Here is a 24055-nt window from a genome sequence, read left to right as displayed (position 1 = left end):
GTTTAAAATGCTATGCTAGGTTTTTCCAAGTTGCACGAAGAAGTTCTTTTAGTGATCTGACAAAGCAGCTGCTAATTAGCTGAGATGGGTCTAAGAAGCAAGCTTTGGGAAATCTAGCTCAATTTTCGTGACAGTCATTGAAATAGAGAAGGACAGGGAGATGAACTGTGTTTCATGTGAATTTAAAATTTATTGGGAAAAGATTCATTTCTATTACCTGCCTTATCAGAGTCAAGCTCTAAGGGAGAGGAATGACAGCTTAATTGAATGGGAGGATGCTATAGATCATTTAGTGCAATCCACTTGTTTGGACTTGAGTAGAATGAGGTTGAGAGAGAAGTGACTTGTCCAAGGTCACAGTCAGTGGTAGGGTTGAAATGCAAACACAAATCTCTTTAGTTGAGTCTGATGAATTATGAATGAATGAAGCATGACAGCCTGTATCAATCAATCATACATATTCAGTCACACTTTCATGAACGCCATGACCTCGAGTAATAAATCCCTCTCCTCTGAGTATCTTTCACTAGGCAATAAAGGTCTCTGGTGACCTTTAAAGCAAGCTGTGATCAATCAGGAAAAGTTGTTTACGGAGTGGGGTGAGTCTGGGTTCAAACACGACTTGTCTTCCTGACCCTTGAGGCATAGCTGAGGCAGCTGAGGCAGCAGATGTCCCTTGAGAGAACTTCAGGCAGAGCCGTCACCCCTGAGCTCCAACGCAGGCCGTGCTTTCTCTGGAAAAGCTACCATCGTGGCGAACGAGAGCTGGGACTCCTCTCACGAGCAATCCTGAACCTCAGGCGCCATCAGCCTGGCCACCTGCTCAGAGCTGCACTGCTGTCTGAGGCTCTTCCAGAAAACCCCTCTTCTTTCCCCCTTTATTCTTCTAAGGTGTCACACGTCCTTCTGCCCCCCCCCTCCTTTTTATCTCTCACAGGCATTTCCCCAATATATCTCGTACACTTCTAATTCTCTCTGGGTCTGCTTCCCAGGGGACCTGAACTGACACAAGAGTGAACTGCTCAGCTCACTGGCAGCTGCGCACAGCATGCGCGCTCCGTGTCTGCCTCATGCTCTCTGACCCTTCCAGCTCCAAATCGGGCTGACCAGTGATGGCTTGCATGAATGCACAAAGTTCTGCACTGCGTGGGTCACTCACCTTATATCACATCTGCCCCATCACCTTGCCTTTGTGGGCACAGAAAACCCACCCTCCCTAGTTACATTTCTGGATGTATTATGAGAATGTCTAGAGTTGCTTTGTAAATACAAGGTAGCTCAACGGCGGGGCCTGCAGTGCAAATAGGTGATTCCAGGTTTGATTGTGTAAAACGGCACATAATTAAATAGATCAGAAGTTTAATTCCAAATACATGTAGGAATTCTTTGGATATATTAACAAGTTATTTGTTTGCAGCTCTCCGGATCATATTCGTAACCAATTGCAACTTAGCTTGTTGTCTGTTTAACTTTAACCAAAATATAAAAAAGAGACTATCTTAAAAATCACAGTATTAGTTTATTCCCTGTATCATTGGGAAGCTACCTATTTTTAGCTTCTAATCTGTTATTTCATAGGTTGAATAAATTCATGTTTAGGTAGGAAAACCCTTTTTAAAAAGTATTATTTTTCTGTACTATGATTAGCTCTACATGAATTAGCAGAATAGACCATCAGTTTAAAAAGTCAGCTGCAACATGCGTCTAGGTGTTTCTGAGACAAAATGAAGCCTTTATTAATGGAGAATAATCCACAACCAACAATATTAATATTACAATACTGAATTTCACTCCCAATTTTGATATATAAGGACAACATTTACTTGATCTTTACCATTTTTCTTTAAGCTTTTAAAGAATAACCAGTGATACATTTTTTCCAGCCTGAGGCCATATGTATTAAATATCTCCAATGACTGGACAGTCCAGTGGTTAATAAAGGCTATTTATCAGGAAGTATGAAGAAGCAAGGCACAACCCACCACTGGGGGTGCTAAAAACTGAGCTGTTCAGTGACAGGGTAACACTCAAATCCAGTGGCCATGAAGTCAGTGTACTTGGTTGACACCAGCATTTTCCTCTAGGAGTGATTTAGCACAAAATAACTGAGGACATTTTGCAATATTTTTGACTTTGCAAGGCATAGGAACTTTGGCAATTCTTCGAATTATTACTTCAGTTTGAAAAAAAAAAAATTTACCCCTGAGAAGTTGTAAGTAAATAAGGTACATGTCACAGTGGGGTGAAGAAGGACATGGACATGTACTCCATCTTGGTAACAACCACTTTATATAAAACTGGAGAGCTACATATACTGGGATTACAGAAGTGATTAGCCTCTGGTAACGCTGGTTGCAAAATGACCTGGAGAATCACTTGACCTTGAGGAAGGCACTTATCTCTTGGCCTCAGCTCCCTGGTCTCCAAAATGAGTGGGTTGCACTAAGAGGAGCCACACATTTATTTATAAGAATATACTCTATTATTCAATGCACACCGTACTATACTCAATGTCATATGCATGTTGTGCTCCATGCTACATGTTCCCTGTGCTGTACTACACAAAACACTAAAGGTGAGGACACTGCATACCTGGGTGTCGATCCACTTGACCCCCGAGTTGCTGTGCTCTACTCTCCCGTAGAAGTGCACGGGCAGCATGAACTCAGGGCGGGCCTTCTCCCAGGGGTTTCCATGCCGGAGCCAGTCGTCTGCCTCTTCTACCTGCAAGAAGGATATGGCTTAGAATGTATTTCTTAGGAGATGGGGACCTAGCCGTTTCCATGCGATCAGATTAAAAACATCTTTAACTGAATCAACTTGAGAGGATTGTTTTTGGAAAGAAGAGTGTTGGTTCTCCTTGTCGATCTAGATTCAAGTCTTACAGCCTAAATCAACCACAACAATATTTGCTGATAATGCTCTATATGTGTCATAGATATTACTGCACTTAATCTGCATAGCAAACCTGTAGGAGGAAACTATGATTCCTTTTTTTTACAGATGAGAAAACTGTAACTTGCTCAAAGTTGTACAGACAGTACATGGTATACCTAAACTTTGACCTTAGGTCTGTGTGTTCTAGAGCCTGTGTCTTAACGTTGGTGAATACAATTGTCTAGCTTGAGTGAAAGAGAGAGGCCCTCCAGGGATGCTCACAGTTGGATACCTCAGCCTGATGGGTCCTACATGATGGTTTCAGTCAAGATTCTTGTGCCTACAGTGCACAGACTCAGTTAAGAAATGCTCCCAATAGAAAGCTCCCTTAATAAAGCTGATTTCAGCATAGCACAGAAGACTTACATTTTGTTGTCTTTGTTTAATTTAATCCTTATATAATTTTGATCTAATAATGATTATTCGTTTTACGGCTTATTTTGAAAATAACATATACTTAGAGGTAAGGAATTAATTTTATTGGCAATTTCAATTTTTTACCATCTATTTATGTTACCTGTAACAAAATATTTTCAATAAAAGTTCTAAAATCATAATTTGTATTTAGGGTATAATAAACATCAAATGAATTTTGGTTTGCAATAAACAAACAAAAACATCAAGAACAACAATAACCATACTTGGGGGGAAGTGTTTTTACTGTAAAGATATTATTTGTGAAATGTTTAAAATATTGCATATATTTTTAATATATATATTTTTGATTGATTTCAGAGAAGAATGGAGAGGGAGAGAGAGATAGAAACATCAATGATGAGAGAGAATCATTGATTGGCTGCCTCCTGCACACCCCACACTGGGGATCAAGCCTACAACCCAAGCATGTGCCCTGACCTGAACTGTGACCTCCTAGTTCATAGGTTGACTTTCAACCACTGAGCCACGCTGGCCAGGCTTGCATATATTTTTTAAAAATGGAATTGTGTTCTGACAAGAAGGGGTGGGAGAAAGGCACTATTTTTTTTAATTTTTTATTTTTAGTACGAAGTACCCTTGTGGATGAGATTAGAACATGGTGATTTACTCAGCTTTAGTTTAAGATGATATTGTTTATGAATTAGGACACATTATGGTTGGGTGCCTCATGATCACCTAAATATGAGTTCAATGCCTGCCCCCGGCACAACGTGAAGGGAGAAGCAAATACAGCGACTGTTTTTTGAGATATAAAACAAAATATTAATGTCAACGGCCAGATAAGCAAATACACATTCATTTATTCAAACAAGAAAGCCAGTAAGCCACCCATGAATATTAACTACCAGCACAATAAAGAATGAAAAGGGGACTCAGAGAAGCAACATCCTTAGGTAGAAGGTCTGGGAGTGAGACAGCTGCGGAGGCAGGAGGAAGCCCAGGGAAGGCTGGAGCTGGATTTGAGCTAATGAGCCAGTGGCATCTTGTTAAAATGCAGGTTCTCAGTCAATCTGAGGTAGAGTCTGAAATTCTGCATTTTTAACAATTCCCCAGTGGCTGTGTGGTACAGGAGCTAGATGGTGATACAAAGTCAGTAACTACAAATCAGAATTTAGGTTTCCACTATCCCAGTAATAAAGGGATTGAACCATTAAATTGAAATTTAACAAGAAAACAACTGAATTTTATCAGCTGATAATGTGTTAATAACTAGGACTCTAAGACAAATACATGAGGATATCCAGAAAGGATCAAAACATCCTAACTTACAAAACACTCTCTGCTGCACGTAGGCAGGGGCAGGTTTGGGGTTTTCAAACACGGGGCTACGTGCACACTGCTTCTTGTAACAAACAGGGAAGGACTGAACCGGAAGGCCCGCTTGCCTCATTTCTGCACTCAGGACAGTTGTAAAACACACCTGAAGGTCTGATATGAAACAGGAAGAAGATGAGGCAGGAACAAGTTCTCCTTTTAAAAACCAAATGCCTAGAAGAACTGACCGCACATCTTCTGTTGAGAAATGCAGCAGGGACACAATGTCCCGTCCTCAAGCAGCTGGGATGCTTCCAGAGGAGAGGGTGGGCTCTCAGTGTCCCACCAGCATCCTGAGGAAGTCAGAGGTTGCCCTCACTCTCTGTGACAAGGGGCTAGTCCGCTGGCTACTCTTTTTTTAAATTTCTTTATTGATTAAGGTATTACATATGTGTCCTTATCCCCCCATTGTCTCCCCCCCCCCCCCCCCCCATAAACTGATGAACAAAAACAGATCCAGAGACAGAGAAGCATCAATCAGACCGCTGGCTATTCTTAATGCCACCCAGTGCTGGTCTTGTTTTTCCCTGCCAAATAGTGGCCGGTTTTAATCTCACTGGGTTAATGAGTTCTGCAGGGGAACAGACCTGAAGCTTGCTGTTCTTTATTTTTAGTCTCTTTCTGCTTCAGTAAGGAATCAATGGACAGTGCCCTCAATTTTACAAAGCTTGTTTTCAAGGTAAATTGAAAAAAAACACACACAGGTATTTCATAATCACAAACTAGTCTGAGCAGATCAGAGGAGAAAGAAAGAACTGCCCCCTCCCCCCCACCCACACACATGCTGCCCTCACTAAATCCACAGAAGCTGCTGGATGGTGATAAACCTCTTCTCTACCTTGCTTCCCCCACCCCCAATGAATCAACAAAGTGGCCTGTAAATTTAGATTTCCATGTAGCCAGTGCTCCCTGAATGCACTAACATGCTGAGCCATTTGAAGATGGGAGAAGAGCTTCCATTCACATCCAAGTGGGCTGTGGGACCTGGACATCCCAGATGAAAGAGCTGAGGCAAAGCCCGAATGGCTCCGTGGAGTAAGGAGCAGTGGGCCCGTCCGGGTGGGGCGGCAGCCTGGACTTGGCACCTCCCTAGCGGAATTACTCAATGCCATCTGTGTTCCAGCCAGTGTGGAAGCAGAGGTCAGCTCAGGGGGCTCTGTCAGTGACTGAATTCTAAGAAATGCTTTCCCTCACTGTGGGATACACAGGACATGAAGAACCAGTGAGCAAACATCAGGAGTAGTCAACAGACGATGCTTCCTTAAATATGTTTTCAAAAATTGATTTCAGTGAGAGGAAGGAAGAGGGAGGAGAGGAAGAGAGAGATAGAAACATCAATGATGAGAGAGAATAATTGGTCGGCTGCTTCCTGCACACCCTTACTGGGGATGGAGCCCACAACCCGGGCTTGTGGCCTGACCAAGGATCGAACAGTGACCTCCTGGTTCATTGGTCCACGCTCAACCACTGAGCCATGCTGGCCTGGCAACAAACTATGCTTTTTGATAGTACAAAGAATTGAAAAACCTTTCTGGGAATGCCAAGAATTCAACAATGGTAACTAAAACATTGCCAGGTAATGGAATTTTTGCAGGCTTGGCACAGGTTCCAAGAGAGAGAAGGGTCCAGCAGACACCGTTTGGTTCAACTCCAAGACACCTACTGTGAGTGCCCTTCTACTCAGAGCTTTGCTGTGTGACTGTTAAACTTACCGTGAGGTTGTTGTAATAGTCTTTCCCCTCTTCCTCCCAGAGGCCAATTATTTTCCTAGAGGTCTATTACTGATCCCCATTAGAGTTGAAGGTAAGTCAAGAATTTTAGCAATAAAATTATTTCCCTTATGGGGGTTCAAAATGAACACACCATTACTGCAAATCTTCCTGGAAAGAGACTTCAAAAATTAAAAGTCCATCAACCTTTAAAAACGTTCCCAGCCTGCATAATGTTCAGTCTTCTCTGTATATGCCATTGTAAGAGCAAGGATGTAGCTGGTGTAAGTGGGGGTGTGACCATACCCTGAAATGGCATGCTGGCTGCTTTCCTGGAAGATACGTTTTGTTTTTTATGGAAATGGTTTCTTTGTGGTATGATGTATCTCTTGTTTGCTCTCTAAAATCCCATCCCGGTAAATGGATGTGGCAAATGAAATTATGCGTGCTTCTGACTCGATTTCAAGTCATAATAAAAGAAGTGGTGATGGCTAGTGAGGCTAGCTTTGGAGACTAGCAGAAGCCATCTGGTCTCTCTTTTTTTCTTTAAGAATCCTGGACAGCATATAATTCCTGGGTCTGATAGGAGAGATCAGTACTTCCTTGGTATGATAGGAGAGAAAGGGATGGTGTCTTGGATCAAGACCATTTAAAAAGGTAGTAGGTGTGATTAATGGTGACCTTTCATAAACTTCTGGGGAAACAGCACTGAAAAAGATTTTTTTTTTTGAGATTGAGTTGCTGAGTTTCTTTTAAATATGTTACAGGAGAATAGTTAAAAGATAAGAAATGAAATCCTTAAGCATTCTGGGCTATAGTGAGTACCATACAGGATACTTTCAAAGAGAATGGATGCAATGTATTGGTTGAGTTGTGTCAAAACGTTAGTCATACTGGAGATGCCAGCTTAGTTAGCTAAGCTTCTCACCATGTAAATGTAACTCTAGATTATTGTACTGGGAAAGGGAACCGATTATATTGTTTCTATAGCTTTTTATGACTCTAAAATACACACTTCTTATGGACTATGAGACATGTAGAAGTGTAAATAGAAGGCAGTAAAAGTCACCTGTAATCCTATCTCCCAGAGATAATTACTATTGAAGCTTTAACATATATTTTTCTAGCTCTTTATCTTTCTGGCTGCCTTTGGATAGTTGAGTTCATACCATCCACATGATTCCATATCTCCTTTTTTCAACTAATAGAAATAATTTCCCATTTCACTAAAATTAATAAAAAATATATTAATGGCTACACTATTTTATCATATAATAGCACAATTTATTAAATAATCATCCTTTTCTTATAAGAAGTTAACATTTTATTGAATGCCTATTTGTGTGCTGGACATTTTACATATTTTCATAATAATTATGTGAAGCTGGTATCTCTGTATTGCAGATGAAAAAAACTGAGGCTCAGAGAAGTTGGGTAACCTAACCAAGGCAACAGACCTTGTAACGGTAATGAGTTGCAATTAGGCCTCAAATTAGAAATTAAATCTCAAATTAGGGCCCAAAAGCTTTTTCCTACACAATGCTGCCTCCTAATTTATTTAGAAGTAGATAAAAATACACTAGTTGGTAGCAAAATTTGAAAGCATAACGTTAGAGAGTGGGAATTTTTGAGCACTCCAGAGAGGCCGTGGACCATGCCCCAGATAAAGTTGTCAGTGCTGACACCAGGCCAGGCCTTTAGATATGGTCTCATGGCCCCTTCCCAGCTGCACCTCATAAAATAGCCTTGCAAGATAGAACACTGTCAGCTTTCTGAAGAACAGGATGACCCTGTGAATAACATGGTCGTCAATGGCATGACCCTGACGTTGCTTAGGAAAAACTGTTTTGTCTTGGGTTGCTTGCTCTGCAAAAACAGGATGTAGTTAATGTGCTTAAAAGTGGTCCTGCACAAAGGGTCGGGGCTGCTCTCTGGACTCCCTGCATGGAGAAAGGCAGAGCAGTCGCCGGCCGGCTATTAAAGGCTCCCTAAATTTTAATTTGGTCTGGACTCCAGTGGTCGTTCACTCGCGTTCGTGCCACAGTAATATCTTTTAATATGTTCCCAGTATTCTCCTTCTGAGACTTTTCCCTTAGCGCATTCTCTCCTTATACCAAATCTTTTAAGTCCTTCCTTCCTACGCCCAGAGAGTGTCCAAATACTGAGAGAAGGGAAAGGGGATGGCAGCAGGGAACACTAAGCTTACTATCCTTCCTCGATCCTGGGATCAGCTCCATTGTAGGTCCCTACATCCAATCCCTGAGCACACTGCCCTCAGACTGACTCTTAGAAGCAGGGGAAGGGCTTAAAAAACTCAGGCTTTTTGGAAAATGAATCCAGTATCTTGTTGTCAGTGGTGTATGTATGTGGGACAAAGGTAGGGTGACAGAAAGCCTAAATCACATTTAGCATCAGGGAAAACTGTCCATACTAGGGCTCATTGTAGATTCAAAGAGTTCCCAAAGATCTGAGAAATGAATTCCTAAGAATCTGGTTTGGTTATATGAAAGTAAACTAGAGTCATTTGTATGGCTTGGTTACTGTTTGTGCAAATCTACAGAGTCCTATAATGATACATATTGAATATGTGCCAGATTTATTTGATAAAACAGCTAACAAGATTACCTGTTTTCATCTTATTAAAACACTATAGGCCCGGTGCACGAAATTTGTGCACTGGAGGGGGAGGGGGTCCCCCAGCCTGGCCTGTGCCCTCTCACAGTACGGGAACCCCGCGATCAATTGCCCCAAAGAGGTAGGCCCTGCCCACCCATCCAGGGCTCCTCAATGAATAGCCCCAAAGAGGTAGGCTGGAGCCGCAGGACCTGCCTCCATGCCATGCATGCAGCGTCAAGCCCCCGCTCACCAGCGTGCACACGATGCGCACACAGCCTCCTGGTGATCGCTTGTTACTGCGTGAGGGCCATATAGGCTTTTATTAATAGGATTAGAATCCTGAGCTTCTGTATCTAGTAAATAGGCATGTTTAGGAGGACAAGACTGAGTGTAGAAAAGAATACTGACACTGGACCTGGAAACCTAGGGGCAGACCCATGTTTTCCAGCAGTGTGATCTGAGGTAACTCCATTTATTCAGAGCCTCAGTTTTCACACCTATAAAATGGCAACATGTATCCTACCATGAAAGGTTATTGGGAGAGATCATAAGTCAAAAGACGTGCCCCTCCATTGTGGATGCTGCAGAGAATGAACGTCACACATTGGAGGTGGCCCACACCCAGAGAGTCAGTGATAAATATTTTCAGAGCCCTCGTGAGCCAGGCACTGCATACGATGCAAAGGGTCTGGTGGTGAATGATACTAGCAGGCTCTCTGCTCTTAGGGAACTTACATCCCCAAGGAGGGAGACTGACAGTATTCACTGATGTCAACCAAACGCAAGGGAAATTAGTGAAGTTCCATGGTAAATGTCTGGAAATTATAAATCATCTAGAACACTATGAAGATGTATTTTAATGAAAATTTTTAAAAAGATGGCTCGCATACCTGCCATCCATCTCGTATCTTCTGATTGAAGATCCCATATTCGTATCGAATGCCATATCCGTAGGCTGCAAGTCCCAGGGTTGCCATGGAATCCAAGAAGCAGGCTACATCAATCAAAACACAAGCAAAAGGCAGAGACACCGAGGTTAGTTACATCTGCAGGTCTTTCACTAAAAGACATGACAGCCACAAAATATTTTTCTATGAGAAACCACATTTGTATTTTAAAGCACAGAGACTATGGCATAACGAGGATTACTCTTTTAAGTAACATTTTTTAAAATTATAAAATGAGTATTATAGAAAACTTAGAAAATATAAAAATGTGTAAAGAAAACAAGCGTCATTTATTAGCTCGCCATTTAGAAATAACCAGTGTGTACAGGTTGGCATTTCATTTGAGAACAGGAAGCCGGCCTGCAGGAGATATGTCCATTACGTGTCCGCCTCTCACACTGCGCTTTCTAAGGGAAGCCATCTCCATAGCTCCCTGCTTGAAAAGACAGCCCCAGGAGAGGATAGTTTGCCTGTGGCCACCTGACTGAGGGGCAGACCCTCTTTCTGGCTAACGGAGTTCCGATGTTGTTTAGATGTTACAGGGAGGCTGGACTAGAAGTGAATCTTGCTTGTCTAGTCTAAGCCTCTAAGCCAATCACAGTAATTCTATTTCCTTCTATTGGTTTTGGTCTGACTGTGCAATGACATTCAATCCAATGAGAGGTACCAGGAAGTCTTCTGGGTGCACTGAATGGTTTTCCTTGCTGCTGACATCGTTGTTTTTGTTTGTTTGTTTGTTTTTCCATGGGGGGAAGCCAAAAGCACCACAGAGACCCAGAGTCCTGACAGAACTACACTACTGAATAAACTAACTTGGAATGGCCCAACCTCTGGACTTCTTGTTCTGTGATAACACATGGCCTTGTTGGCTGAACCACTTTTTTTAGTAGTTTTTTTGGGTCACTTGCCGTCAAGAGCATTGATGACAGAGCACCTGATCCAGAGCAGCCAATCAGCATGCTGGGGAGGGATCTAGCCGGTGGCCAGGTATGACAGGAGGGATTACTCTAATAGGATTTGGGAGTTTGTGTAAAATGAAGAGATTTTGGAATCATTTCTCAAAGAGGAGAATCAATAGATACTTATTTTTCATAGAGAATAATCTGATACATACATGTGTGGTGGTATACTTTTATTATTAAATTTAAGTTTCACAAGTAATATACTAATATATCCTCCTTGTAAAAGATTAAAATGTTACAGATAGGACTAGCATCCACTATGATCCTGACCCCCAATTCGGTCCTCCTCTCTAAGGAGGATTATAAGGAGCAGTTTACCATTTTAAATTTCAGACTTTTCTATGGATTTATATACATATATACTCACAGGACATATTAGTTTTTAAAAAACATAAATAGTAGCATGCTGTATGCCTTTTAATGCAAATTGATTCCCTCCCCATCCCCAGAGGTCTATCCAGGGCATTACATATGCATCAGTTTTATTTATTTTTGGTTGCTGTATATTATTCTATAATATGGACTGTTCCACTACTTATTTATCTATTTTCCTATTGATGGACTCTGGCTTATTTCTAGTAGTTTGCTCTTACAAACAATGCTGTAACAATTTTTTTCACAAGTTTCCTTGTGCACCTGATTTTATTTTTTTACAGCAGATATCAGGAAGTAGAATTGCTTGGTCACAGGGATATATATTTTTAACTTAATGGAGTTGCAAATGTACTTTATTTGTTGAAAAACTATTTCCTGAATAAAGCAAAGAAGCATCCATATAAAAAATTTTAAGTAACTAAATCATACCAATACTACAAGTGTATCTTTACCTACTAGTCAATCAAAAAGCAAACTGACAAGTGTACAAGACAACAATTCAATGGTTCAACAACGTAGGTCATACCACACAAGTATATGAATTGACAGCTGTGAACATAACCACAGAGTAAAGGGGCCACTTTGGAAACCCTTACGTACACAGGAAGGATCTGGTTAACCTTAAGGTTTTAAACAATATCTCCAAGGGTTTTAAGCAATATCTCTTTTGTTCAAGTTCCCTTCTCTGCTGCTTATATAGAACTGATCCAACCACAGTGCAAACTGAAAAACAAATACTAGTACATCTGTGACCAGGTCACACCCTGCACTTCTCCTAGGAAGCCTGTTCGGTGGTCATGCATGGCACTGGAGAAGGCATCAGCTGGCCAGACACGAAGATACACTAACCATGTCACTTACCAGCAAGCCTCCCAAGACCGCCATTGCCAAGCCCAGCATCTTCTTCTATTTCTTCTAACTCCTCCATATCCAATCCAAGCTGGTGATGAAAGGAAAACATCACTGGATATGGGTACAAACGCAGGCCATTGCAGAGAGAACAATCATTTTCTAAAGCTCTGGGTCAGGTGTGCAGGTTTGTCTGGGTATTCAATGGTGTCAGCTCCCGTGCAGTGTACTCTGGCATCCATGCCCACTGCAGATGCTGGTGACTGCAAATGCAAACTGTACGAGATGGCATAGCAGCAGCCTGTAGAGATGTGTGGGCTCTCAGCGTCCATTACTGACTCTGTTACTTCTTAGCAAGGTGACCCTGGACAAGCTACTCAATCTCTCTAGGCCTCATTAGATGACAGTATGTACCACATTTAGGGTTGTTGTGAATTAAATGAAATTATACAAACAAACGATTTAGATTATTCCTGGGCAGATATTCCTCAATAAATGTTAACCTATTATAATTTCTAAAGATTCTTTTTTGTGTGCAGTCAGAGTAAAACCTAAGAAATAGTCCAGTACTAAACTGACACTAACTGGGCTGAAGGATTTTAAATATTATCGACAGGTCTGAGGTCAGACTTTCCAGGGTGGAGTAAAGTTCATCTTTTCAAGACCACAACATATTTGCTCAGTAGGGTCAATGGTTGTTAACCCAAAACCAGTTGGTGAGTCACTGTCCCTGAGACCTGGAGCCAGACAATAGTCAAGGAATCCTCAGCTCTTGCTCAGCAATTTTTAACCGTTTTCATCTTGTGTCACACATAAACTAGCGACTAAAATTCTGCGGCACACCAAAAAAATGTATTTTTTGCTGATCTGACAAAAAAAAAAATAGGTATAATTTTGATTCATTCATACCCGATGGCTATTGTTGTGTTGGATGTCATCATTTTTTTTATTTGATAATCTAAGGGAAAAAGAGGTCAATGCCCCTGACTAAATAACCAGATATTGCATGTTTTAAAAATTCTTGCAGCACACCAGTTGAAAATCGCTGGTTTGGATGGATGGGGCTAAAATCCTCTAATTCTCTCTAGATTGGATCAAAGGCTATGGGAGGCTTAGAGGCGTTTGTGACCTTGGGGACTGATACAAATTGATTGCCAGTCAATTCTCTGGGAGCTGCACAGCCAGAGGCCACTGGCACCACTGTGGACTCAAGTCAGAATCCAGTAGCCTTGGAGACCACTTTGCTCATCTTACAGTGAGGAAATTGATGGCAGGTAAAATAAACCGCCTGTCCTATGTTGACTAGATAATAATTCAGCCCATGCTTAGCTAATGATGGTCTGTTGTGAAATAACTGCATTCTTATCTGAAAGTGAGGCAATCCATGAAATGAGATGTTATTTAAAATGGAAACATAATTTACACACTTTGAAAGCATATGCAGAAGAAGCAACCATGCTTGAAGTTGATGCCCCAGTTTCCATGGCCATGCACTTGGATCCCCACTTACCCTTATACCAAAAATTGCTTTGTCACACATGTTTTAGTCAGTCAGTCTTCTAAGTGTTCCAAAATGGCTTTGCTTCTGTTCGCTGTTGAAGGGACTTTTAAATTTGCTCCCTAGAGTGACTAGAATTTACTGTGGTCATTGTGCAAGTCAACTGTTAAGGCTAACATTCAGGATCTTTTAAATTCTAAAAATGTAAGTCTAAAGTAGGACATAAACCTTGAGCAAACAGAGACGGGTCACTTCATCCCACCCGGTTATATGCTAGCCAGTGGTCGGCAAACTCATTAGTCAACAGAGCCAAATATCAACAGTACAACGACTGAAATTTCTTTTGAGAGCCAAATTTTTTACTTAAACTTCTTCTAATGCCACTTCTTCAAAATAGACTCGCCCAGGCCATGGTATTTTGTGGACGAGCCACACTCAAGGGGCCAAAGAGCCGCATGTGGCTCGCGAGCCGCAGTTCGCTGACCACGGTGCTAGGCCATGGGAGGTATATTATTTTCAGCTAGTATTAGGGGAGGGCAAGAAAAGAGAAGTGGAGGCAGCTACAATGGTTCTTTCACAGGAAATACTCTACCTAACGCAGGTGAAGGAAACCAGCCTTCAGTGACAAATAGCTGACCACAGGAGGGGACAACTCATGAATGTGTCTTTGCAAATACCCTTTCCTCCTTCCAACCTCACCCACAAGGGCTATTTGTTTTTGGTATGGAGATCCCTGAAGTTTAGGAGACAAACAGTTAAATATGCCCATAAAAACAAATTAGATTATTAGGTTTAAGACTTCAGGCTCCTCATTTAAGGAGAAGTACATTTTACATGTCATTTAGCAATAGGGGAAGTATGACGATGAAATTTTAAAAGCTTATTATATTTACATATTGCCTTGATATACAAATAATAGTCACACTTTGATCATTTTTTGAAAGCAGATAGGAGCCTAAAATAAAGCTTGTGATTCTGACAGCAGAGGTTCACGCACTTTTAAAAGGCTTATTCAGATGTTGAACGCTGTCAGAAGCTATGACTGCAAAAGTAAATTCTCATTAGGCAAAACTAGTTCTCAACTTTGTTTCTCTTAAATCAGAGATCATCAGTAGTTTATATTTCTAACAGCTTGTAACAGCAATGTCTGTAGAAGCAATTTTCACCTTTTTTTGGGGGTGAAAATTGGGTTAACAACCATCCTATTTTTTTTGGTGGTGGGGGGGGGGGCAGGGTACTACATCCCCAACATCCCCAAGGTTTCTGAATTAAAATTTAAAGAGAGAGAATGTACCTGGTAAATGGCCTCATCACAGGCATTTTGCAACCCAAGGTTGATCATGGTGTTCTGTAATGTTCGGCCCATGTAAAATTCCAAAGAAAGGTAATAAACCCTCTGAAAGAAAGAAAAGAGAGGTTACATTAACTTTATGAGGCCAACCTTCTGGTCAACATAAACACACAAGGTCGAAGGTAAAAAACAAACAGGCAGGATTACTTTGACACTGGTTCAAAAGAAACTCCTATCTACACTAATAAAAGAGAAACATGCAAATTGACCGACCCTCTGTTATGCCCACCAGCCAATCAGGAGTGAGTATGCAAATTAACCCAACAAAGATGGAAGCAGCTATGGAGCTGGAGCAAGCAGGAGGTTTGGGTTGCCCCTGGCGATGGAAGAAGCCAAGCTTCCTGCCCGCCCTGGCTGCTGCTGAAGGAGTAGCTGGGGGCCTGGGTCGCCAGGGAGTGTGGCCAGCCTGAAAACAGCCCTCAGCCCCTTACCCAGGCTGGCCACACCCCCATGGGGTGAGGGTCCCTGCTTGGGGGCTTGGCCAGCCTGTAAACACCCATCAGCCCCTCACCCAGGCTGGCCAGGCACCCCAGCGGGATCCCCTACCCTGAAGGGGGTGTGTGGTCAGCCTGAAAACGGCCCTCAGCCCCTTACCCAGGCTGGCCATGTCCCCATGGAGTAAGAATCTCCACTGGGGTGTGTGGCCAGCCTGAAAACAGCCATCAGCCCCTCACCCAGGCTTCCCCACACCCCAAGGGAACCTCCACCCTGATCCAGGACACCCTTGAGGGCAAACCAGCCGGCCCCCACCTGTGCACCAGGCCTCTATCTATACTAATAAAAAGGTATGCTAATTAGACTGGGAGACCTTCCAGGAGACCTTCCAGACGTTCTTCTGGACAAAGCCATGGTGGTGGGGCCAAGGTAGAGGTGGTTAGAGGCCAAGAGGGGAGGGCAGCTGTGGGTTTTCAAGCCAGGATGGGACGGCAGTTGTGGGTGATCAGGCTGGTGGGGGGCCATTGGGGGTGATCAGGCCGGCAGGGGAGGGCAGTTGGGGCAAGCAGGCCATCAGTAGGGGTGATCAGGACAGCAGGGGGGCAGTTGGGGGCAAGCAGGCTGGCACAGGGGGCAGTTGGGGGTGATCAGGCTGGCGGGGGCATTTGGGGGGAGCAGGCCGGCAGGCACAGTGGTTAGGGGCAATCAGGCAGGCAGGTAGGTGAGTGGTTAGGAGCCAGCAGTCCCGGATTGTGAGAGGGATGTCCGACTGCTGGTTTAGGCTTGATCGACACTGCCCCCCCCCCGCCCCCCGCATGAATTTTGTGCACCGGGCCATTAGTAGATGTATAAAGGGCTAAATAAAAGCATTACTGACAATTGGCTTTGGGAAAACCATTTTATATCCTATTTTTGGTAAAGTAGTTCAGTATCTTTTACCCTCAGGGAGAAAAAAATAAACTCATCCAACTAATTAGATTCAATGTTTTGTGTCTCTCCCCCCCCCCCCAATTCTGTTCATGAGCCTCATAAATTAAGCATATGTTTTGGGCAAACAGAAGTCAGTCTGCCATAGCCCATCAATCATTTGTAAAATATTTAGAGTCAGGTAGGGTTGGCTGTGACTATCTCAAGTCATCCAAGAGATACAAAGATTAACTTCTTCCGTAGATATCTGATGGCTAGAAAGTATTCCTCCTTGACTCATTACTGTAAATAATATTACAATCAATTATTTTAGAATTAAATTATTTTAGAAAGCCAGGAACTGGCAATAACAAAAGACTACCCCAGGTTTATTGGTGTTTATTATTATTTTTTTGCCTGGAGAGCACCAACGCAGGCCCTACTACCATGAATTATGCAGTTGAGTTTCCCACATTTGGGGAAATCGCAGAGGTCCACACATCCAGAGTGTAATGGATAAGCTTCGCCCTGGGAAAACCACGCCTGTGATTATGGTATCTCCCCTGCCAGGTAAGTATTATTGGTGTTTGTTCCTCATGAAATGGGAAATTTCTCCATAAACTTAGAAACTGCTGTGACATAGTAAAAGCCAGGCAAACACTATCAGAGCGGAGTGAAAGGTACAAAGGTTAGACTTGCCTAACCCCTTTAAAGTACAGGTGCAGTTTACTAATTCTCTTTTAAGAAAGAGATCCGTGAGTGACTTCATCATCCCCTTTTACAATACCTTTTTCTCCATATCAGGTTCCTCTTTTTCCCCCCACCAAACACAAAACTATAAAAATCTGTAAATGCATCCATATAAAGTCACCTACAATTTTAGGAACTCCCCCCATTTCTCAATAAAAAGAACCAAAGAGAAAAGTATTTGGTCAACCCAAAAAAATATAAAAAATATATAAATACTTTATATAACGAATGCCTATTATAACATTTAACTCATTTAAAATATTATATGAAAATGTCAATTTAGAAATTTCACTTTCTCCCACTTTAATTTTATTTATTTATTTATTTTTATTTAAATACATTTTATTGATTTTTTACAGAGAGGAAGGAAGAGAGATAGAGAGTCAGAAACATCGATGAGAGAGAAACATCGATCAGCTGCCTCCTGCACACTCCCCACTGGGTATATGCCCGCAACTAAGGTACATGCCCTCGACTGGAATCGAACCTGGGACCCTTGAGTCTGCAGGCCGACGCTCTATCCACTGAGCCAAACCATTTAGGGCCCACTTTCATTTTATGTAACAATTGAATTCTAAGTCTCCCATATTTAGTGGGTCATCTAACACTGTTATCCAGAGCACATCATCATTATTTTTATCCAGTTGTTTGAATATCTATAACACTGTCATCAGGGCCTCATTAGTCTATTGGGTGCCTTTGTGTGAGTTGGGAAAAGGTATCTTTCCTAGGCAGATATATGCCAAAGGGGTGCATGCACCACTCACCCCATGGCTGATGCCCTTGTACACCAGGCCACTGGCTGTGTCACAGGAAAGAGTATTTCAAGCCACAAATACCCATTTTCATAACATCAGAGCAGCTTCCTTTTCTTCATCTTCTCTACTTTTTCATGATCTCCATAATATAACCCTATGTACTGCTTTTTACTTTTTAGTGATCTATAAAAAGCTTGCTTACAAATACAGTAAATATATATATATATATATATATATCACTCTTGCAGTTGTGAAGTTATGCACCCCGAAATAATGACTATATTTGTTAAATTTATTTGTCTGCCTTTTAATGATTCCAAATTAGCATGGAATTAAGACACTTCAAAGTCTTAGTAAAAAAAAAGTTGCTGCTTAAAATAATTTAGAGAGACTTCAGTATATAACAGACTTAGCAAAGACAGGTACTTAAGGTGATTTTCTAATAAAAATAATTTTTGGAGGGACTTCACTTTATATTTGGGGATATGTAAGACCTTGAAAAATAGATCTCTCCCATCCTCTTAAACATTTATCTCATACTCCTGCTAGTAAAATATACAGCATCTCCAATATACCTTACAAATTATATGTATACACTACTGTCACTAATAATTATGTATATTTTAGAAAAAGTGGACATTTTCAAAAAGCAAGCAAAGATAAAATAAAGAAGAGCTATTTAACAATAACCAATGTTTTAAAAATAATTTAAAGTTTATTCCCAGCATTAATTAGAGGACTTGGGTACTTGTGGGAAGACATGTGGAACAGGTGGCAACAAAACAGAGATTTGCAGGAGAGGCAAGTGTTCAGCATAGAGACACTGGCAAGAAGTGCCTTCCAAGCGAAGGGTGCAGGGGGGCAGAGGCCCAGAAGTGGGGAGAACAGGGCATGGATGGGACAGCACATTGGTTTGATGGGAGAACAAGGTAAGTCCAGCAGGGCAGTGGGAGGTAAGATGTGAAGGACAGGTTCACCTGGACCAAGAAGGCTTTAAATGCTTGATTAAGGACTGTGGCAGGCAACGGGAGCCAATGATACCTGAGCAAAGGGCAAGATGTATTGCTTTTGTAAGCTTAATTGAACTACAATGCATAGAATGAGCTGCAACTGCCAACTCAGACACCTCCAGGAGCCAGGCAGCGGAAATACCTGTGTAATGGAGGTCACATAAAACAATGAGGAGCACTGGGCCAAGAACTGGAGTGTACAAGTCCTGCCCAAAGGCACTGACAATTAAATCACGTAACGGTGTCTCAATGGCCAAATAAAATATATCTGCTAGCCATATTCAGCTGCACGCTGCCAGTGTTACCACTTCTGAGAAGCAAGACAGCCACTCATAGTAGCCAGGGCCTCCATTAGGCAGAGAAGTGAGACTTCAAGAGAGCAATTTCAACAGGACCTACATAAATTGACAGCATTTGGCAACCTGTTGAATGGGGAATACAGGAGGACGTCAAAGGTGACACTGAAGTTTTGTGTCTGGGTAACTGTCAGGATGGCAATGCCATTAAAATTAGAAACACAGAAGATGGGGCAGGGGTGGGAGGGGTAATGAGTTAAGTTTGAGGAAACAGCGATCTAGGTATGTACACCAAGCACTTAGAAGTGTAGGAATGAACTTTGAAAAAAGGATTAAGACTACAGACCCAGATTTGGGATTCACCTGCACAGCTGCTAGAGAGCAGGGGAGGTGGGAGAGGAGCTTGGACACACTTACTGGCTCTAGTCCATGCTCTATGGGGGCAGGGACCTCCTGTTTAGGTGAACCGAAGTCACGGTAGACACTTGGCTAACGTGTGGAATGCACCTTGTTCCCTGTTGTATCCCCAGTGTACCACTATCAGAATACCTGGCTTATACCTACACTCAGTGAAAAAACTACCTAGAGAATGAGGACAACTATAAAGTACAAGACAAGCCACTAGAAGTGAAACATACAAGGCCAGATGCTTGGTGCTAAATGCTACAGAAGAGTGTGTGTGGGGAGGGAGATTGGGGTGTGTGTGTGTGTGTGTGTGTGTGTGTGTCAGGCAGAGGGGGGGTTGAGGTCTTAAATATGGCTCATCATCTCACTTTCCAGTTTAAAAACTTTAAAAAAAAAAGTCCAATGCTAGGGGGCAGTCCCCTCACGGAAAAAGAAAAGATACAGTAAATATATTTACACACAAAGTCTTTTCTAAGGATATATTTTTAGCAATTGCTACTCTGGGATAGAGCCCTAGGCCTCTGGAATGAGGAAGAGTTACTTTCCATTTGAAAGTTTTGTTACCCTTGCCCTTGCTTATTATGAAAACTTCCTTTCTTTTCCTCCCGGTTGTTTTGGGCACTGTGATTATGCACGAGCCTTTTTCTTTTTCATGCTTTTTACATATTAAAAAATTCCTAACGTATTTCTCACTGCCTTCAGGCTCTGTCAGCGGTTCACCCTTTCCAATATGCCTCCTACCAGCTTTTCCAGTTTCTTCTCCCAACACTGACTCACACCCACCTCACTACAGCAGCCAGAGCTGCTCTCTCGCCCTCCCTCTGCACAACGCAACCCCTCTCCCCGCTGTCCTCCTCAAGCCTCCCGACCCACTTCCCAGATGGGCCAGGGGGAGCCAGTGTCCCTCGGTGCGCCCCCAAACACCCTAAGTAACCCTCCATCCGGCCCTGCCCAGCGGACAGGGGTGGTCTGTGCACAGCCCTTCTTCAGCAGTTCCCAGGGTAGGTCTTAGTTCAGAGCAAACCCTGGGCGAAGGCTTCCGCGCTGCAGGAATCAAGAAGTCCGGCAGCGCCACACCCTACTCCTTTGAAGGGGGGAGAAGACGGGAGGGGAGGGGAGGGGAGGGGGCGGGCACTCTGCCCACCACACTCAGCCAGTTCCTAGGAAAAGCCCCTGACGCCAGGCATCCTCCAAAGGCTCTGCGGGCAGTGAGGCTCCTCCAACGCCTTCGTCCCCCCCTCCCCCCCCCCGCCCCCCAGCGCCTATGACCATTTGGGGAACTCGAGATACTTGTTTCCCCGGGCAGGGCTTTGTCCGTTTCCTTCAGGGCCTACAGCCAGGGGCCTACAGCTGTGCTTGGCACCCACAGGAGGCGCCCGATACCTCTGGATTACATGTTGAGGGTAAAGGCTCCAACTTTTGTGTGTGAAATAGTGGTCAGGCGCGGGAGGCCTGCGCGTGCGTCCCCCAGGCGGTCCCCGGGGGCGGGCAGCTCCGGGGGGGGGGGGCCGGTGGGTGGCGTGGGGGGCTGGCCCAGCGCCAGACGGTTCCCAGGGCGGCCCACCCACCGCCCAGACACCTCTGCCCGGACTTCGGGGGGAGGCCCGGGGCGGGTCCCCACGGGGGCTCCTCCCGGGGCCGCCGCAGGTACCTTGGGGCACTTCTCGTAGTAGTGCTGCTGCGTGCGGATCCAGCGCCCCACCAGGTGGTCGCGCACCGTGTGCGCCAGCGCGAAGAAGTAGTCGCGGGGGGTGGCCACGTTGCGGTCCTTGACCAGCGTGAAGTGCAGGTGCCGGTTGAAGCCCTTCTTCAGCTCGGCCACGTTCTCCACGCCCACGATGCCGCGGATGCTGATCTGCCGCCGCTTCTCCTGGTCGGTCAGGGGCTTGGCCATGGCGGCGGCGGGCGGCGCAGCGAGAGGGACGCGCGGCCGGAGGAGCCCGGCGGCAGGACACGGGTGGAGGGCGGAGGAGGCTCTCCGGTTTCGCTGCCGCTGCTTTTGAGTCGGAAGAAAGTTCGGGGTCCGCCCCTGGCACGGCACCGCCCCCGCTCCAGGCCGCAGTGGCAGGGGGGCCGGGGGTGGCGAGGGCCGGCCAGGCCCCTCCCCGGACTCAGGGGCCCCGGTGCGGGCGCGCGCTTGGGGGGCCCCCTGCTGGCGAGAGGCGCGCCCCACGAGCCCGGATGGGGCGGGGCTGGGGGCTGAGGGGCCCAGGAGCGGGCGGAGCCCTCCGGGCTGCTGAAAGGGAGACCTTCGGGGAGTCACGTAGCCACGCAGAGGCTCTTTTCGGGACCTGCGGGATCTGGGAGCGCATCTGTCCTGCCTCCCCGCTCTGGGCTTTGGGGCACAAGGAGGCCGTCTGTGTGTGAAAGCGCTGCTGGCACACTTGGGCTGCACAGATGTTTGTTTGCTGAGCCACTGTTACTGCCGTTAGTTCTCACCTGGAAGGGGATGCCATGAGCATCGGAAGGGATGTTGGAGGGTCAGTGCGCCTTAACTTCAGTTGTCCCACCGCCCTTGTCAGGCCTTGGCATTGCCCCATCTTGGATCCCAGACCTCAGAAGGAATTCCCTGGCGCCTCCTTTCCTTTCATTTATTTTTTTGAGACTCAGAGATTCGGGTTTCTTGGCTCCTCAGACCCCTGTTTGCCTTGTCCAAAGTGCCCTCCTGTAGGGACAGCGTCGCGAGAGTCAGAGAGGTTCTGAGCTGGACTTCGGGGTGATTGGGAGGCAGGCGCTTTTACCTTGAACGACTTTTGAGGGGAAAGGGGGTGGGGGTGGGGGGGAGAGAATGTGTGTGTGTGGAAAAGGAAGGGGTAACTCACTGAGCCAGTTACCTTGTTTACACGAAACAAAGCAGTCTGTGTTAATCCGCAGTACAGGCTGATCTTTGCACCGTCCACAAATACAGGCTTTATTTGTACATGTGGGTTTTTCTTTCTTTCTTTCTCCTACCCTTCCCGCCCCCAAAACCTTGGAAAAGGAAAACACATGGTATTTTAGAATGCCAGAGGCCTCTTCTTTTTCAAGTAGCATTCATCTATTATTTTAGAAAGAGGCCATGGTCAGAAATGAATTTAAAAAAATCTTAGTGGAACTGACGAATGGACTTTACATGTAATAATAAACCAAAGCTGATGATGGTATTGAGTTGATGCATTGGTAGTGGTGTTGCCGGGGGGGGGGAGGGGGGCAGGATTATTTAATCAGGCTAAATGCAACCCTCACCATAAAAATGAAAATTCAGATCACATAGGTCTGGTAAAAGATCCAACCTCTTGTACCCCAAGCTTCAGGGGTTTAGATCCTAGGCCTTTGGGGCAGAACTGAGACTGACTTGGGCCTCATGCAATACCTGCAACAATGATGACCTGCATGGGAAAGCATTTATAGGAGACATGGGAAGAAGGTGTGGCCATCAGATGAGGCCAGAAATGTGCTGAGTGAGTGGAACTGCATCAAAATGATTGATCTTAAAGATACTAGTCTTGGTGGTCATGTTTGGGGGTAGGGGGCTGAAAGAGAAGGTCCCTTGACAGATTAGATAATTTTTTTTTTAAAAATGGGTTTTTTAGATCAGCTTTGAATACGTCTTGGATGGTCACAGCATTAAGCCAACTTTGAGTCTTTCACATGCTGGTGTGAAATAGCTCAACCAGCGTCAGTAGCTGGATGAAAGAATAGGGTGGAGCAGTTGGAATGAGTAGATCTTACTTTCAGGGAGACCCCCGAGCAGCAAAAGACAAAATAATGTCCAGGCACTTGGATGGGGAGTACGGAATTAGGGGGTGCAAAGGAAGAGATGGAAGACTCTAAAGGCAAATTTACTGTTCCTTAGTTTTGCTTAAGACAGTTTCAAATACATGGGTCCTAACCCTACTATCTACTTAGATGTATTAACTTCTTATAGGAAACCCAAGATGATAATGAACTAATAAACACTATCTACTTGATTCAGTGCCATTTCAGTGAGCCCACACCACTGAGTTGAACATCTCTCAAAAGTGAAAAACTGTGAACTATAGATTGTCCAAAGTACAGAATGTGGGGAGGGACCAGCCAACCCCACGTTAAGGAGAACATGATAGTGCCAGGGGGGACGTCGAGATCATAGAGGGATGGACTTTGATTAGATTCCTCAAGGTTGGAGTGAGGGGTTGCAACAGCATGATTTCCCCCAGAGACTGGTTGGTGAAGGCTCGAAAGTGATCCTATAGGAAAGTTGAAACACATGGCCCCAAAATGAGGATGATGCATAGGAATGTTAATGGTCCTATGAAGGGAAGTAGCCAGATATACCAATTTATATTTTTTTAGCCAGTAGTCCCATGTATTTGATTGATGTTCTCTAATCTTTGCAGCCCTTTCTGTTAAAATTTGGGCTGCATCCCTGACTAGGCCAGATGGAATGACAAAAAACAACAACATTCTTCTTTCTTCCCAGTTGGTCTAGCCCTCTCCAATTTTGAGGGTGACAGCCGCTAGTGAATCTCTCTGATCCT

The 24055-nt window shown here is 44.2% G+C and overlaps 1 protein-coding gene and 1 non-coding gene across 2 annotated transcripts in view; both read right to left on the bottom strand.

The window, feature by feature from the left end:
• PYGL (glycogen phosphorylase L) overlaps nt 1-21552 on the bottom strand; it is a 38041-nt gene extending 16489 nt beyond the window's left edge. The window contains exons 1-5 of the mRNA XM_008139058.3: nt 21208-21552; nt 14940-15041; nt 12160-12238; nt 9905-10008; nt 2593-2724 (exon numbers count right to left, since the gene is read on the bottom strand). Of these exons, the coding sequence (XP_008137280.2) occupies nt 2593-2724; nt 9905-10008; nt 12160-12238; nt 14940-15041; nt 21208-21450 (660 nt within the window). The 5' untranslated portion in view covers nt 21451-21552. The remainder of the gene's footprint in view (nt 1-2592; nt 2725-9904; nt 10009-12159; nt 12239-14939; nt 15042-21207) is intronic.
• LOC114230706 (U1 spliceosomal RNA) lies at nt 16754-16915 on the bottom strand. Its single transcript, XR_003616668.2, has one exon. It is a non-coding gene; the product is annotated as a U1 spliceosomal RNA (small nuclear RNA).
• Nucleotides 21553-24055: the final 2503 nt, after the last annotated feature.

Source organism: Eptesicus fuscus, chromosome 5 (genome assembly GCF_027574615.1).
Source record: "Eptesicus fuscus isolate TK198812 chromosome 5, DD_ASM_mEF_20220401, whole genome shotgun sequence".
NCBI classification, from domain to species: Eukaryota; Metazoa; Chordata; class Mammalia; order Chiroptera; family Vespertilionidae; genus Eptesicus; species Eptesicus fuscus.
The sequence above is the reverse complement of the archived record's forward strand: the minus strand, read 5'-3'. Positions and strand labels throughout refer to the sequence as shown.